General features: G+C 46.0%; 1 protein-coding gene across 1 annotated transcript in view; it reads left to right on the top strand.

Moving 5' to 3' along the window:
* LOC119437878 (collagen alpha chain CG42342-like) overlaps positions 1-16,881 on the top strand; it is a 362,253-nt gene that overhangs the window by 315,278 nt on the left and 30,094 nt on the right. Inside the window, exons 20-22 of the mRNA XM_037704752.2 lie at positions 3,185-3,253; positions 3,424-3,456; positions 11,211-11,243. Coding sequence (XP_037560680.1) covers positions 3,185-3,253; positions 3,424-3,456; positions 11,211-11,243 — 135 coding nt within the window. The remainder of the gene's footprint in view (positions 1-3,184; positions 3,254-3,423; positions 3,457-11,210; positions 11,244-16,881) is intronic.

Here is a 16,881-nt window from a genome sequence, read left to right as displayed (position 1 = left end):
TTAGCATTTTCGTAACAGTCACAAAATCAGGCGAAAAAGAGAGATAGAGAGGAAGTTTGCATGTGAGCCAGCTCTCTCTTTTGGGCTGTAGCTCAGCGGCTTGGGCGACAGCAGATAGAATTATTTGAAAACGGTGAATCTAAGTTCCGATTCCTACGTCCGGCGTTTTTCAATTATTATCCTTTTTTTGTGACTCTGCCTATATTCAGCGATTGGGTGCACCCGGTGGCCTACGTCATTCATTGCATCATTACGGTGATTACGAATATTAAATCTCCTGGTGCGCCGCGTGGCGATATGCCAGCTCCCTCTAAACTTGTTTAAGCCATATCTTCCGCCATAAATTTTGCACCGGCGTTATCACTCTACAAACTACTATAGTGCATCTGATAGCCAGGCATGCTGAAATTCAATTCGGAAAGTTTGATCAGTGCGATCATTAAGTGCAAGAACTGCAGAGGTGGAGAGAACAAAATCTACCCACTGTGGGTCAACAAAGCACCATCACTGCACGACAGTTAGCGATGCAACGAAGATGCAGTACAGAACAACACTGAAGACGAGGCGGGGACGTGGCTTGGCATTTCAATTACTCCCTTAAAATAAAAATGCCATGGTCGAACCTTCTTACATGAATCCCACTGAATCCTGGTCCTCTCAAAAGCACCATCTCCGGTACACAGGCAGTATTAGGGTAAATTTATGCGCTCGATACGTGATACAAAACCTGTTGTCCGACGTCTTTTCAGCATCAAAAAAAGTTTCTCCCTTAAGGCTATCGTTACTTCAGCGCAACTCTAAACTCAAATTTGCCTCTATCCCACTATGAAATGCATAACCCTTTCCAAGCGTGGAGTAGATGGCTTGAGTAACGTCACTCAGGCCAGCCGCCTCTACCGCTCTCCCGTTAAATTCCTCTATCTCTCTCTCTCTCTCTCTCTCTATATATATATATATATATATATATATATATATATATATATTGCACGCTGGCCATGTACCATGTGAAGTAAAAGTTGCGGTTGTGACACGTTCGTAGTTTCCAACTTAAAGTAATTTGTCATACATTTATCTTTCGTTGCGTGCCAAAACATTTTCAGAAGGTCGTACTCTTTTAAAACTGAGAGAGACAATATTTAACACAATTAGGAAGTCAGCGAACGCTTTCATTAAAAAAAAGATAATTACGTTTTGTGGCGTAGTTTTCTTCGTCAGCTATACACACGGGAGAAAGAAAGAAATGATCGCCCGCTAAAGAAGCTGCACATCAACCCAACATGCTTCTAAATAGATCACGCAAATTTTAGTAGCCATGACGCGAAGAACCAAATTTCTGGCAAGTCTTCGTTCTGTTGTTCTTTCTCTTTCATTTTGGAAAAGGAGTGATTGGGATCGGAAGGGACGCAACGCTTTGCCTTCAGCTGTGAAGTTACCGTGACACGCAAGCAGAGAAAAAAAAAGTGAGAAAGAAAAGAAAACGAAAAAGAAAGAAAGGAAGAAACATGTCTCAAAATGTTATAACGATGGCTGCGATCGTTTTCAAACAAATCTCACACATTTCAGCTCAACGTTTGCTGCGTTTCGTTTAGAATCATTTTTGTTGCTTTGTAGAAAAGAAACGCCTCATTACTCTGTTGAAAGTGAAGCCTGTCAACAGATGTTTTAGTGCGTATAGCACGTCGCTTGAGTGGAGAAATTTAAAGGAAGCGTAAGGCGGTTAGGGGAGGAAGGGCGGAGAAGCACTTTTTTTTCCCTCCAGGATTAGTAATTTCGCCGGAAACGCTAGGCAGACACCTCTCTCTCTCTCTCTCTCTCTCACTTCTCTCTTCGTCTCTCTCACTTTCCTTTCGTTGTTCTTTTCGTTTTTTTTTTTTTTCTTTTTCTGCAAAGAGTGCCTTAATTGCCTCGTGGACGATGCCTCCCCCCCCCCCCCCCCCACCATCACCCCTTTTCGGAGGTAATCTGCCACTGCCTGTTGATGAGCTTTAGTCAACCATGTTTAAAGTCCCTATTAATAGTGGTCGCCCTGTGTCATGTCACCGCGGTGCGTAGCAACATTACACATGAGCGCCAAGTCGCCTAAAAGCTAACTGAGACCGCGACAAAATGATGGAGACACCAAAAAGTGTGTCAGACATCCGCGGTTTAATATTATTGCAGTTCACGGCGATGCTCGTCTTCTGTGGTGTGTCCTCTTGAGCCATAAGGCACGTGGTATAGATATCAATTTGCGCATCACAGCGACAGAGCTTCAGCGCAGGAGCTCCGTGTTTCCTCAGCTGTTATTATTCCGTACCTGCTGCTTTACATATAATGATTGATGCAAGCAGATCTCGCAGTGATATTTCTTCGCTTCGCACATACTGTTTTGAGTACACGGCGCCAGAGGTGCCACACGACCGCAGCGAATAAGCAAATAGCTCGGTGCAGCTGAAGCAGGAGCGTTTTTAGCTCTTCTGCAGGCCGATCGACGGAAGCGAATCCGGCGCGCAATCTAGCGCGCAGCAGGCTGCACGGCCGTAGAGTAACATGCTTGTATGTTACTCTATGGCGCGGCCCCGACCTGAAAGCACGTTCGATCCATCACTGGTGTGGCAGCCTTCGCGCTATATATAAGCAGGAGGACTGGGCTAGTTCGTTGCAAGTATCGTGATACATGATTTGCTGACGCATAAACTCAAGCAGAACACTTTTTTGTGCGTTCCTTGTGTGTTCTGTATGACTTTAGTGCCGGTGAATTACGGGACGCGACTCACGAGGCTTCAGACTAAACGTACACGATTTGACTCACCGCTCTCCTCCCTCTGCTTTTTCGCCTACCCGAGGTGGTATGCGAGGTGTGTGCGTCCTCCGTACGCGTTGCATGCATTTGTGAACTGTGTTCGAAGGGAAGTGTGCCTTCTGGTCTCACTTCACTTGCTAATCTGAATAAAACTATAGCATGCTTTCAAGCGACCAAGCTCATGAGCAATACTGTGACGGGTTCTTCGCACTTGGTTCTTTCGGGTATAGTTAATGGGCTCTCTTCGGGTCTTTGGTGCCACCCAGTGAAATATTAGACGCAGCCTCTATTGTGCGGGCTATGGTGTAAAAGAAGCCGCGTGTTTTGCGAGGCTTTGTGTGCCGCGCTGGTGCGGCTAAGCGAAGTGATGGCTATACTCTGCCTGCTCCTCCCCGTTCGCAGAAGTCCAAGCGCAGACCCCCGGAGCATCACCACCACCACTTCGCCTCCGACCATGGCGGCGGAACTCAGGTCGGCACGCCAGTTTACCAACAGCTCGCGCCTTTCGTGCTGCTTGGTGTGCTTGCTGGACATACCCGTACTAATCGGCCTGGATCTCTTTTCCCTCTCTCTCTCTCTTCCCCTCCCCTACTGCTCTCTCTCTCTCATGCTGCCGCTAACCCACTGGCCGCCCACCGCAGGGGGACAGCGCATTCGAAACGTCCTACGACTTCGTAAGCAACCGCATGCTTTTGCATCTTGCCTTTTTCTGACAGTGGCGTGCACGTCAGCTGTTGAGAACGCGTTCGAAAATCACTGTAGCTGCGCGCCGTATAGATGGCTAGCAGAGCGAGCCGAATTTTGACGGATGGCGCAGGCGCTGAAGCGACGGCTGTTGTATACTCAGTGCCGGAGGCAAGGCCGACTCTTGACTGGGGTGCCAAGTGGGCTCATTCATCCTGGCTCATGAAAGTGCCGTCGCAACAGGAATCGAGCATTGACCTCCTTTATTCAATACCAGGTTATATAGCCTCAAATGCTTATCGCGAATGTTGTATATGGTAAATTTGCAATGCTATTGCGCGAGTGCTAGCAAGCCGTGCAGCGACGTCTAAATGGGGCTCGCTAATCGCGCCTCGATTCGGCTATGCGCAATCGCGGACGACATTTATTCGCCTTGGCCGGCCTGCCGAGGCATGACCTCACAACGCGGCTCGATCTAGTTTGATATCGGCGTCATACGGCTGGTTCGTGAATGCTGGATACTATAATTTTGATCACGTTAATGCTTCTGGGCCTCAGCGTCAACGTTGGAGGGAATAACCAGAGGAACAAACGAAATGCGATTCATACAAAGACCTACGGCCGTGACTCTGAAACTCGCTTCAGCGGATTCATTCAAAACTGCGGTGCTGCGACTACAAAACAACTATGTCGCCGCTACAACGGTGGTGTTTCATTTTTAGTAGGCTAGCGTAATCTGATGTAGCGTTGCTGGGCCAAAGTAACCTGCCATAAAGCGTGCCATGCCGCGTAAACGGGAAAGTTGCTTCACCATCGCCAGTCTCATTTCCTTGTCGTATACCGACAAGTGCGCCAGCAACGTCGCCGCGGCCGTAAAATATATAGGCTGAAGGTTAAACTTCGCACTTTCGTGCCGAGATTGGGACGTTCTCTTGCGACTCGCGACCCATTTGGTTGGAGGGAATGTCTCAAGTCTCACGATCTAGAACTAATATAAAGCATTATATAGAGGGTATCCCGGAAGGCGCCGGATAAATTTGGAGCCGGCGAAGTCACTTAAGCTCCGTGCGTCAGAGAGTCGCAGTCCAGTACAGTGCCGTCTCTCTGGCTTTCTCCCCGTCAAGAACGCCTGCCGCTGCGATCGGAAATCGAACTGCCTCTCTGTACCAGGACAGGCGCACGCCAGATAGAGTTGTCGTTTACCCAAGCGAACATCCAGAGACAGGGAACACGTCACTACTCATTCGTGTACGACTTTCTTTCACGACAGCTTTTGGTGACGTGAGCGTTCACATGCCGCCGCTCAGGCCTGTGGACAACAAATGTGGTGAAGCTGTGCAACTCGCGAACACCCCGCAAGCGCGCCAGTAAATGCGGTAAGGTGCTGCCATCACGGTTAATGCCATCACGCATGGCATTAAATGACGTCTGCGCGCTCTTCAATACAGTCATCGCTGTTATCGCGTTTTGTCGTTCCTCGCGAAAGACAGAAGTGGAACGATGGCCTCGGTGATCGGGGCTGCGCAGTAAAAGTGGCTGAAGCTGCGCTGTACGAGGTGGGGCGTTCGATAGACCTGGCCATGACGACCGCGTTTTCGCGAGGACAAATAATAGCGATAATAATTCATATTATTTAGGGAGGTCTTACGTAACGAAATCATGGTTGTGTAAGTAATGAACCACGCCGTCGTTAGCGAGGAGCTTCGGATTAATTTTCACCAAAAACTCTGTACACGGGAGTTTTGGGCATTCTGGCTCCATCCAAACGCTGCCGCCGCTGGATGAAATTGAACCCGCGACCTCGAGCGTGCTCAGCAGCAAAAACTGATAGATTTCGAGGCTCACTAAGCCACCGGTGCGTTGAAATGACGAGGTGTGGCTACAAAAACAAAAAGGAATGAAACTTGCAAGCCCTTAAATAGAGCGTACAAGATGAGGCGGAACTCACATGCGCTGGAAGTCCCTCTGAAACGTCGAGAGGTTGATGACAGAATGGCAAGGCCGCTGCCGCTCGAATTTTTTTCTGTCTGCAGTGATTTAAAGTAGAATTTAACAATCGTACTGCCAGAGAAGTTCCCAATGTGAAACTGGAGCAGTGCATTATACTAAAATTTCTGGGGAAAACTGCCAAGCGATCGCGTGAAATCAACGTGTTGGCACAGGGGGCGCAAGGACGCTAAAAACGCGAAGGCCGGGTAAACCTGTGGTTGCAACAGCAAGATAAAATGTGTCACAAATGAGTCACGCAGTTTGGCTTGAACAATCATTTCGGGACAACTTACCGTGCAACAAATTACAGCGAAAGACTGAGAACCTCAGCGAGCAAAGTCTAAGAGTAAGTTTGAAGATTAACGGTAGAAGATTAACATTAAAAAAAAAAAACATTTCCACTCACCTGGTAGAACAACAACAGTTTATGATTGGTAGTTAGCGGCTTAAAGGAATGAAGGATTACGTTTGTCCGGGTCACATGTGGCACCAAGATGATGATAAATCCATCTGCACACTAATAAAAAAAAAGGGTTTCGGCGCATATGACAGGCACTCTCCGATTGTGAATGTCGGCCTACCTATATTCTTGAAAAGAAAAGCGTGTAGTGCATTCCGCCTGCGCTCACCTATGTGACCAAAATTAGACAGGTTAGCATTAGAAACTCGAAAATAGGCCAACGAGCACGCAAGGCGAGACGTACGGAAAATTATTGGCGTAACCTTAATAGCTATGGAAGACGGCAGCATGGATTAGAGCACGGATTGCTGATATTGCACTTGAGATTAGGCGTAAAAGGTTGATCAGGTCACCATGTAATGAGTAGAGCAGGTAACCGCGGGCGTTCTGTCAGAATAGCACATGAGGTACCGAGGGAAGGGAAATGCACTCGAGGGGGGCAACGGATTACACGGCGTGAAAAGTTTAGGAAATTTGCGGGCATATGATGTAGATAGCTGACTGAGATAAGTGGAGATCGTTGGACAGGAGGCCTTCGTTCTGCAATGAACTTCAGCAGTTTCTCGTGCCCATTCGGCATCTTCTTCCACTTAGGGAACTTCAGGTTAATGTGCTGCTCGAATTCGCCACTTTTCCGGTAGCAAGACTGCACTCCTCTGACGTCAATCGCTGGTCACGGAATAATAATGCGAGCGGCAGTGACACCGGAGCTCTATCGTCCGCCTGTCGAAGCTTCGAAGCGGCTTCTATGTATACGCACGTGCTTCTCAATCTGGATCTTGCACCTCACAGTGTTTTCCAGCCTCGTTATTTTAACGCGACAGCGTTAAGGGCCCCCGTGTCGCAGAAAATCCGGCGTCGGCAGCCGGCGTCGGCGTGCGATGTCGGCGGGTGGCGGAGAAAATCATCCCCAACCACGCAGGCCCTCTGAATATATTTATGCACAGGTAGTATATGCCACGCCTTCTTATTTGACATGCGGTATATGCGGGTTATATTGCCACACCATTCTATCGCTCATGTTGCTCATACCTTGTCTCACATTCTTGACAAAGCTATTCCTCGGAATTTTGAGAATGACAATCCACAAACAAATGTCATGAAACAAAACACCCGTAGCGCATGTCTTTTATGTTAAATCTTCTCAGACTGAAGTATTAAAAATACGAAACAAAAACGGAAACATGAAAATTATGCAATTGTTTTGGCGCGGCTGTGCAATATCTCCGGGATCGCCCCACGGAAGAGGCCACGTTTCTACCAGAAAGCTCGCCTTCGTGCACAGCGTTCGCCGCCAGTGTTTCCCGGTAACCATTACGGTTGCTTAAGCTGCATTTGTCGGGAAGCGTGAGAAGCAGTCAGGGATCTTTGAATGCTATCGCGTTCCACTCTTAAAAGCAAATCTTAATCGTCCTCCAAATTTTTTTAGCCGGACCTCGTAAAATATGGCCCTGTGCTGGCGGCTTTCCTTATGGTCGAAGAAGAGATAGCCATGGAGCGTAAAAGTAGTTAACATTCAGATGGAGCGATTCGGAAGCTAAAGCCAGCCTATGTGGACCTACCCTTCGAGGAAATTTCTGCGAAAGTTTGTTTGAGGCTCTGAAGAGGTGCACCACCCATTTTCTCGTTATTTCAATCATTCGTCGTCATTGGTTGATTCTGTCCCTTCAGTAGCCATTCTGTTGCAACAATGAAAATGAACACCTCCACGCGATATCAGATAAGCACTCTGCACGTGAAGGTACGCACTGGCTTGGAAGAAACGTAGACACTATAAAACAACTCTTCTGGGGCGACGGCCCAAACGAGTGACTATTCCAGTGGCTAAACGAGTGGCAACGTGCTGTCAACAAGCCAAACAAACGAGAGAGAACTTACTTTAACGGGGAGCCAGACAAAGCATGCGGTGACACGAAGTGCTCCTATAAGCACATCCGTGGAGAAAGTTTCAACCAGCACACCGGAATATTGGATTCATCCCCGACAGAAAACATAAAAACATTTATAGTTCACTGATCGTGATCACTGAATTTGATTTCAAGTAAACAACAAAAACAGATCGGATCGCCGCCTTTAAGGGCGCTGTCCAGGAAGACACAAGCGTCCCGCATGGGCTCACATAAGGAGTTTTTGTGACCTTGACAAGCACAAGTGGGACAATTAAGGGCCTCAACAATGACGTTACAGATCAAATCACACCTCACGTCACACCGACGCCGAAACATGTGAAACATATGGTCGGGTACTTGGCTTTGATAGAAAAGAGCCTTCTACTTAGCCATATACGTAGACACACTATAATTAGTTAAAGCTGAGGTTATCAGTCCAATTTAAGTAATCAATCACATATTTGCAACAATGCATACTCATTGCTGAAGTTTGAAAATGTTTTAGTTTTATATCGTTTTGCTTTCTAGTTTGGAACACTCACTCTGAAACTTGTAGTCATATCGGTATACAGTTATATGAGAAGCCCGCAATAAGCTTTACGCTGTCTACCTTCTCAGGTACAGATACAGACCCAGAAATTTCACTTTTTTTTCGATGTTCTGCAATATAACAGGAATAAGTAAACTTCGTGAATTTCGTGCAGTAACATTGTTTGGGATATCTGACGTTGTTGTTTTGTTCTTTATTCATTGCGTGAGTATGGGAAATTTGGCTACTGAATAGTTCGCTATCCCGAAATTGTAGCTAATATATATGAAAACGAAAAAAGAGAAACACCAAATGAGATAACAATACTGATAGTAAAAATAGAAATAATCAAAACCTTTCACAATATCTTGTCATAAAATAAGCTCGCACGATACATACTAAGAGCTTTACATAAAGTTGCGAATAAATGCATAAGCATAACATAGATTCTGCGCATGACCTGTGACAATCATAAGGAGCCTCTAGTCATGCTGAAATAGTTCAATTCACCACAAAGTGCATAAATAGTCACTAATGTGAAAAAGTAGCCATAACAATGAATTTAGATTGAAAAAGAAAATGAAAAAACGTGGGCTCACATTATACTTTTTACTTGATCAAAAAAACCGTGTACATTATTTCACTGTGCGGCAGTTCCAGCGGCTTCCTGAAAGCAAAATATTGGGGAGCTTACAGTTTAAGCAACAACTTCGCTTAATACGTCGATCCTGAAACGTAATATTGTGTACTTTATGGATGTGCTGAACGTACAGGTACCGCTCATTAGCGCTCGCGTACCGAGCTCGTCTAGCTCGTGTTTCTGGTGTTAGTTCGCGATGGCATTACTTCCCGCTCCGTCTGGGGTCACTTCTAAACAACGACATACGAGACTCTTGGTGTCTAACAAAGAAATTTCTGACTTTCCACAACCACGACCTCGCCGCTATCAGGTTACGAACATGCCCTCCATTACACTATAGAAAGAATGGCACAAGTTAATATTGTGGCGAACTGTTATTAAGGCACTGAAATATAAGCCTCCGTAAATCGAAATAAAGGGTGTTGTTTTTTCTTTCTTTTTTCCCCCTAAGGTTGTCTTCGGTACACAAATGAACACATCTCGCACTGCTTAAAGTCGGTTCCTTTTTGTTATTTTATTATTTGTACCTCTTTGCCTTGCTAAACTTCGAGCTAGTGTATTTGTCATGTTTACTGCCGAGCTGATATGTGCATATTTAGCATAACTGCCTTTTTTTTCATATTTGTGTCGCAATAACGCGCCCCTCAGCTACAGCTTCAGCCTGACGATGTTGTAGCGTGCGTGTGTCGCCAAGGCGCGGTAGGGTAATTTCAAACTTTTGCTTCGTAACTGTGTTCCTCGCTATAATTTCTGTTGATTGCGCGAGTCGCTGCGCAGAAATTTCACGCCAAGCTTAGTTACCGTTGCGTCGAGTGAGAAAATGCCGTTGAGCGTTGCGGGGCGGTGATTCTCGAGTATCCAGCGTCGTTGCAACATAATGCCGCAATAAAGTATAGTGAGCAAGATCGCTCACTTTTCAGAAAGACATGCCTCGCCATTGTGCACTGCTAACGCATGCGCCGGTTAGCACGGCTTCGTGAATCTCCGTAACCTATCTTTTGTGTTCCCTGTAACGGCGCGTAGTAATATTTACCAGCACCATCGCCAGTACTCGTGCTTAGAGAGAGGGAACAGTGTGCTCCGCAGCGCATTTACGCCATCAACCGGAGACCGCAAGTTACATAGGAACGGCTTGTTTTTCTCAGCGCGCGCTGTACACCTTATGTCCGAGCCACCGCTGCTCTCGCTTGTCGCTGTGCTACGAATACATAATAGACATATAACGTTGTTGTAGGCGATAAGGCTCGTGCGGTGACACTGAGCGTCCCTGTCGGCCTGGTCGTGCAGTGCTGATTGGCTCTCATTACTGGCGTCGATACAGGCCGTCGATACAGGCGAGATGTGCAAGCCGACGCACAGCAAAAGGTGCGACAAGCGTCTGACATTGCGTCGCTCGAACAAAACCGTCTCGAACGAGCGACTTCCAACAACACAGCACAATACGCAGCCCGCTGTTTCCGACCTCTATATACACAGTTGTGGTTAGGCGTGGATACGGTACGAATCTAGTGCACACAGAATATATTTCGTGGAGGCCTCAAAGCCTAGCTTGGCGAGTTCGTGTCAGCGCGGCAAAGGCACGGCGAACCCCTCTGGCTGCAGTGTTACCGTCTCAGTACGTACGGCACATCATGATGCAGCCATGACGACGGAACAGCTTCGATATTTGTGCGCGTATCGCCACGCTTCCGTTTAGAGCGCTCGCATACGAGCGCCTTTTTTTTTTTTGGACCGCAGCACAACGCATACGTTGTGCTGCAACCCAACAGCTGCCATCAGATGACCGTTTCTTTGCTCTACTGCGATCCGCTTGGGCGCTCCAAACAGTGGCGCACAGCCAGTGTGCATACGTTTGATATCAAAAATCGTGAACATATCTTCGCTTGATATCACATCAGGCTAGTATGGCGAGCCCACAAGAAACCCTGGCGCGCGTTTTTAATGGATGTTGCCGGTTTAAGCCACACGCCGGTCAAGCATGAAAGACGGTCGCGCAAGGCCAGCCCGTTCGCAGATGTCGCTGTAGCCCCATCCGTCTCGCTCTGCTTGCCTCGCCAACAGACGCAGCGAAAGCACAGCTATACGGTGTTTTGTTCTTTCGCCTCCTTGAATATAACGTCGCCAAAACCCTCAGAAATAACGCCGATGTCATTTCTTTGTTTCTGCCTCGTGAATGAATCTCGCATGCATATGCGCGGAGATTGAATTCTGATCGATGCGTTGTGATGATTGTGCAGGTCATCGGGCCGCCCGGTCCCCCAGGCATACCGGTGGGTATCGCTGCTTTCATCGCAGCGGTAGATTTCTTGTGCTTGACTAGCGTCTTATCTTGCTTTCTTTCTTTGCTTCCCCAACAAAAACATGTTTAGCAGACGGTGTGCAGAACATCGGCTTGCTATAAGCTAGCTTTAAACAAGAGAGAGATGCGTAACGCAGCGCGTGCGCAAAACAGCCGTTAATATCAACAACGCTTCATAATTCACAATGAAACACACTTTGACATTTTGACTCTTGAACTGTATTTTCATCCTCTTTTTTTTTAGACGTAGTTTCTAAGATGGCTCAAACGTGTTTTGGGTAATTCGCTATGGCCGCTTATTAGATGTGGGCATGCGTGTGTGTGTGTGTGTGTGTGTGTGTGTGTGTGCGTGCGTGTGTGCGTGTGTGCGTGTGTGCGTGTGTGCGTGCGTGCGTGCGTGCGTGCGTGCGTGCGTGTGTGTGTGTGTGTGTGTGTGTGTGTGTGTGTGTGTGTGTGTGTGTGTGTGTGTGTGTGTGTGTGTGTGTGTGTGTGTGTGTGTGTGTGCGTGTGTGTGTGTGTGTGTGCGTGCGTGCGTGTGTGTGTGTGTGTGTGTGTGTGTGTGTGTGTGTGTGTGTGTGTTCTATGTTATGTGATTTTAGATCAAAACAGGCTACTAGGGCTCGGCTACCACGCATTCGTCGCTAAGAAAGCTATGAAAAAAAATACGAGTAATTACAATTACTTATGAGCGAAAGGGAAAGACAAGTACGCACTTCATAACGAGTTAGGGGAAGCTGTTACTACCTTACCGTCAGTTGAAAGAAAGTTCAACAGTCTACCGCCGTATAGCAACGAATAAAGTCTACAGAAATGGCGCTCTGTGAATAAAAAGTGAATTCTGTTACTTATCTACCCATTCGAAGTATCCACGGAATGTAGCCAAAATGTTTGTTTTTTTTCGAGCAGTTCGTCAGTCCTCTTCTTTTTAGTATTTCCTTCAGACACGCGGCTCTCATGCCGGCAATGATTGCAATGCATCAGGCTACTCGAATAAAGTAACGGCGAAGTAAAACTGTGCAAACACAAGACAGTATATATGTGCGACGGTACATCGAATATGGGACGCCTGTTTGCTTTTAGAACCGAATCGAAGGCAGGCCAGATAGGAAGAGAAGCAAGTGCTGATCGCAAGGTTTTTCGAACGCACTAGCGACCATCTATCAAATACAACGGGCGTTTGTTTTCATTAAAGATCGCTACATTGGGCTTATCAGAGAAAAAAGAAACAAAACGTTAGGGTCGTATGTGAATGCATTCTTAGCGTCATAGCAAACTTTCATCACGTCTACGATAAGTTCCGGCCATTATCTCATTCACTTGCGCGCAGATAAGTTTTTCGTATATCTTGTTTTTTTTTTTTTTTTTCCCTGCTTGTCTTTACTTACATCTCTTTGCGTTTGAGCGGGGGAAAATGTGTACACGCCACCCGGAAATAGCTTTAGCCATTTCTCCCACGTGAAGGAAAACGATTGCTCGCCTTCAGCGGTTTGTTTACTGACTACGAAGGACACGAAACGAGAAACTATGTGCAGACACCGCTCACTTTTTGAGCTGAGCTTACGAGCCACCTAACGGTGATATTGCTGCTTAATGCTGGCGCCAGACAGCTTTCTAAATCACATATCAAGAAACAAAACGTTGCCAGCTTTGCTAGCGGGGATGAAACCTGAGTTCTGTACGAGAGATTGCGGTCTCCCAGTTTTGGCACGTGTGGCTATGGTCAATCAAAAACAAAATCTTGGTTCGTGTTTACGAAGCACTTCGCAAGCTTGAGCAATTCGTAAGCGCAGGGGGCTGACTAATCTTGATAGCAGGCATATTTTATTTTATTTTATTTTATTACGTACTTCCCTACGCGGATCCAGACAGATTGGGCAAAGAAATGAGACGTTGATAATATTACAGACAGGGTACACAATGTGAACATTTGGCACATGGCAGACATGGCAAACCGTTATACTCGATGTTATTGTCCTGAGGAAGGGGGAGAAAAGTACTTTACCGTATCAGTTCTAGTGATGTATGATGGCAAGGAATGGGGCTTAACGTTGTGGTTGTGGCTCGTACCTGCGAGTTGCAGCTACTAATTTGGGTCGAGAACAAACTTGTTGGTGAGGAACTGGGGAGTTCTATCCCCTGGGGTTATCCACATAAGGACAAAGTCTCGATAGTTGGCTTTTATTAGTTTGGAGGGAAAGCCTTGCCGGGAATACCTAGAGTAAATGAATATGTCGGTTTTCTCCGTGCTCGTTCAAGTTTATTGTTCCTGTCAACAGTATAAGAGTCCCAAACGAAACAAGCGTATTCAAGCATGGGTCTAATTATACTTGCGAAGCTGAATATTGTACGGAGTAGCGCTATGTAAATTGTATTTTAGAAACAGCTTGCGATTAGCCGGCTGTGCAGATTTATCAATGCGCATGATTTAATACAGGCTATTAGTGAGACAGTGTGTTTCTAGGTTGAAGCTTCCTCTAAAGGTGAAGACCCTGTACTTTTTTTTCGTTCGTTGTAGACTGTAATTGGTCAGCCGCATTCGTTAACGTTACGCTGAAATGGATAATATCGTTGAACTATAGCTGAGGTCATTGAAAAAGATGAATAAATGGATAGACAGAGTGGTTTGCATATACAGGTCGTGGTGATGAACATACTGTTAGAGGAGTTGGCGAGCCAATGACAGAGTCCTCAGAATCGAAGTTTCGTGAACTGTAGGGACAGGATAACTTCTTACGCGTATGACGGTTTTTCGTCTTTGTTAATGACCATTCCTCGTGTCTTTCACCAATGAAACAATATTTGAAAGGCAAGAGTTTAGATCAACTTGGTAGCAGTTGTTACTGTAGACCTCCCAATAAAACACGCAGCCACTGTCAAATTCCCGCACGTTAATATCAGACTCTACAACGCGTACAATATAAATTTATTATGTAATGGTAACAGAAGGGGAGCCAGGACACCATTCCCGTAGGTCCCCCATGTAGTGCTGATCAACAGTGGCCTAACAAGTGAATTCTCCGCCTGGAGCCAACGTTTGGACTTGTCTTACCAAATGCAACTGCTTTCCTTGGTTGTACTTATACACGAGGTTTCAGCGAACACTTTCAAAAATTTGTAAAGGTTGCCTGTGGCAGATAGCACAATTCTAGTTCATGAGCTGGTCTACTCGAAGAGGCAGACATTGCTTGCACAAAAAATTGAAATGCATAATTCAATGATTAACAAAAAAGCACTAATTCAGTTTTTAGGTAATTACATTATGACTCATATTGCAGTTTACAAATTCTAGCCCTGGAGTTCGCAAGGCGGATCCACTTAGAACGAATTCTCAGGATGACACCAGTTTCTAGATATTAATTCCCGAACTTTGCGGAGAAATGCATTGGGCGTTCGAGTCACTTTCTTAACGAAACGTCGTTTTATGCACTGAAGCACAAAAGTAACTGGAACGCCGATGCATTTTAATAGCAACCAATAAGTGTGCAGTCTTGGTCAAATTTACCGCAGAAGACAGAAGTTTACTTGTCATCGAAACAAAGCCTGAATCAGACATCCCCTCCGCACGCAACTGAAGCCCGAGCGCACTAATTTGTGGGTCTTCTAGAGCATCTGCGATGGTCAGTGCTTGATGTTGATATCACACACAAGTAGCGTCAACTCGCAAAGCACCGTCGTAATGCTGACAGCGCTACAGCGAGCGAATGGCGCAGTTGTGTGTCGAGGTAATGGACACGTCGCGTGAAAAAACGATTGTCACATCTCGAATGTCAAGCCAGCGTAAAAGAAAAAAGGCTCTCCTTTGCTGCCTTGATCGGTGGTAACGAGGGCACCACAATACTTAGCGGGTCGCCTCAAGTCGATGTGTTTTTTGCACGAAATAAAGACTAACTTCGTACTTTTTACTCACGTCGAATCTAAGAAGTAGCCAACATACGTGACAAGCGCTAAGAACGCATTACGTACATTGGCTAGCAAAAAAGAAAACGCTGTCAGCTGCTATTTGCGGCAGGCTTGTCACCTTAAAGAGGCAGTTGAGTAGAGTAACTAAGTTTAGTAATTAAACTTACAGAGAAAGGCATTACAGAGAAAAGCGTATGTGATCGGTAACGGCTTCTGCGAGATTTGTGGCGTCAAATGGGGCAGTGATAGAGGCAAGTCGTTTCAGCAGCTGTCTATTCTTGCGATGAAAGAGTTAAACGAAACATTGGTACGGGATGATAGGACATCTTTGAATCGGCAATTGGCGCGGAATGAGGCGTAGGATGTACGATGGAGCTTTAAAAAAAATTTAATGCTGGGATTTTACGTGCCAAAACCACGATAGATTATGAGGCATGCCGTAGTGGGGGAGTACGGATTAATTTTGATCATCTGGGGTTCTTTACCGTGCACCCGATGCACGGGCGTTTTTGCATTTCGCCCCCATCGAAATGCGGCCGCCGCGGCCGGGATTTGATCCCGCTGTCTTAGCAGAGCTAAGCCATAGCCACTACGCCACCACGGCGGGTACGATGGAATGTTAAGAAAAGGTTTCGTGCAATAAACCTTCTCGAAAAGACACAGGATGAGGAGTTTGTGGCAAGGAGCTTAATATAATAAGCAACGTTTTCGTTTCAATGTTTTGATAGGCCATATGTAACGAGAAAAATTAGAAATGAAACGAGCTGCTTGATATTTAAGTCACTCCGAAATATCTGAAGAAGCCAACAAATATCTGTGAGTTTTGTCTGACTATAGGGTACGAAATCGTGCACGCACTCACTGACGTTTTGTAAAGTTGAACTTTCACGGTTTCTGTGGCGGAAGGGAAACTGCGGCGTAGAAAACGAAACAAACAATTAACATTCTTCATGACATAATTGCAATACATGTCCCAGGACAAGTCGTGAGTCATGTGCAAGCCAAGATATTTTTGTTCGGTACAAAGGACAGCTAGATATTGGTAAGGTCGTACGTGAAAGGAGCAATGCCGCCAAAGAGGCGTGCAACTCTCGTGCGTCTACACATATCAAGCTTCATCAGCCAATTGCAACGCCAGGAAGAAATGTAGCCGCTAAATGACCAGAAGGGCTAGTTACAACAACATACACGACACGGTCATCCGCGAAAGGTTTGATAGAAGTTATATTAAGAGGCACGTAGTTAATGTTTAATATAAAAAGTAGTGGCCCTAAATGAGAACATTAAGGAACGCCTGACGCCGCTAAAGCAGTAGAATAGTCATGCTCGTTAGACGAAACGCCCAGGAGGAATCAATTGGTCATGAAACACTTTATCTATCCCAAGATGTCGGGGTCTATATTAGGCACAAAAAAAGCTTATAAAACAATTGCTCATGACACACAGAATCCAAGGCTTCGGAGAATTTAATTAAAAAATACAATCTACTGCTAAGTCCATGTTAATATCAAGGAGCCAATTTTCAGCGAAGGGCAAAAGTATGTTTTTTTTTTTCGTGGAAGAAGTTTCTAGAACTGTGTTGGCTATGCGTAAGAAATGAGCAAGGCTCAAGAAAACTAATCAGGTGACAGCAGATGAGGTGTTCTGTGAGCTTCACAGTACGTTGGTTATCGATGTCGGCCTATATACTGTTCAAGGGTGAGTGAGTG

This window comes from Dermacentor silvarum, chromosome 1 (assembly GCF_013339745.2).
Source record: "Dermacentor silvarum isolate Dsil-2018 chromosome 1, BIME_Dsil_1.4, whole genome shotgun sequence".
In the NCBI taxonomy this organism is placed as follows: Eukaryota; Metazoa; Arthropoda; class Arachnida; order Ixodida; family Ixodidae; genus Dermacentor; species Dermacentor silvarum.
Note: the sequence above shows the minus strand (reverse complement) of the source record. Positions and strands in the feature narration are given on the sequence as shown.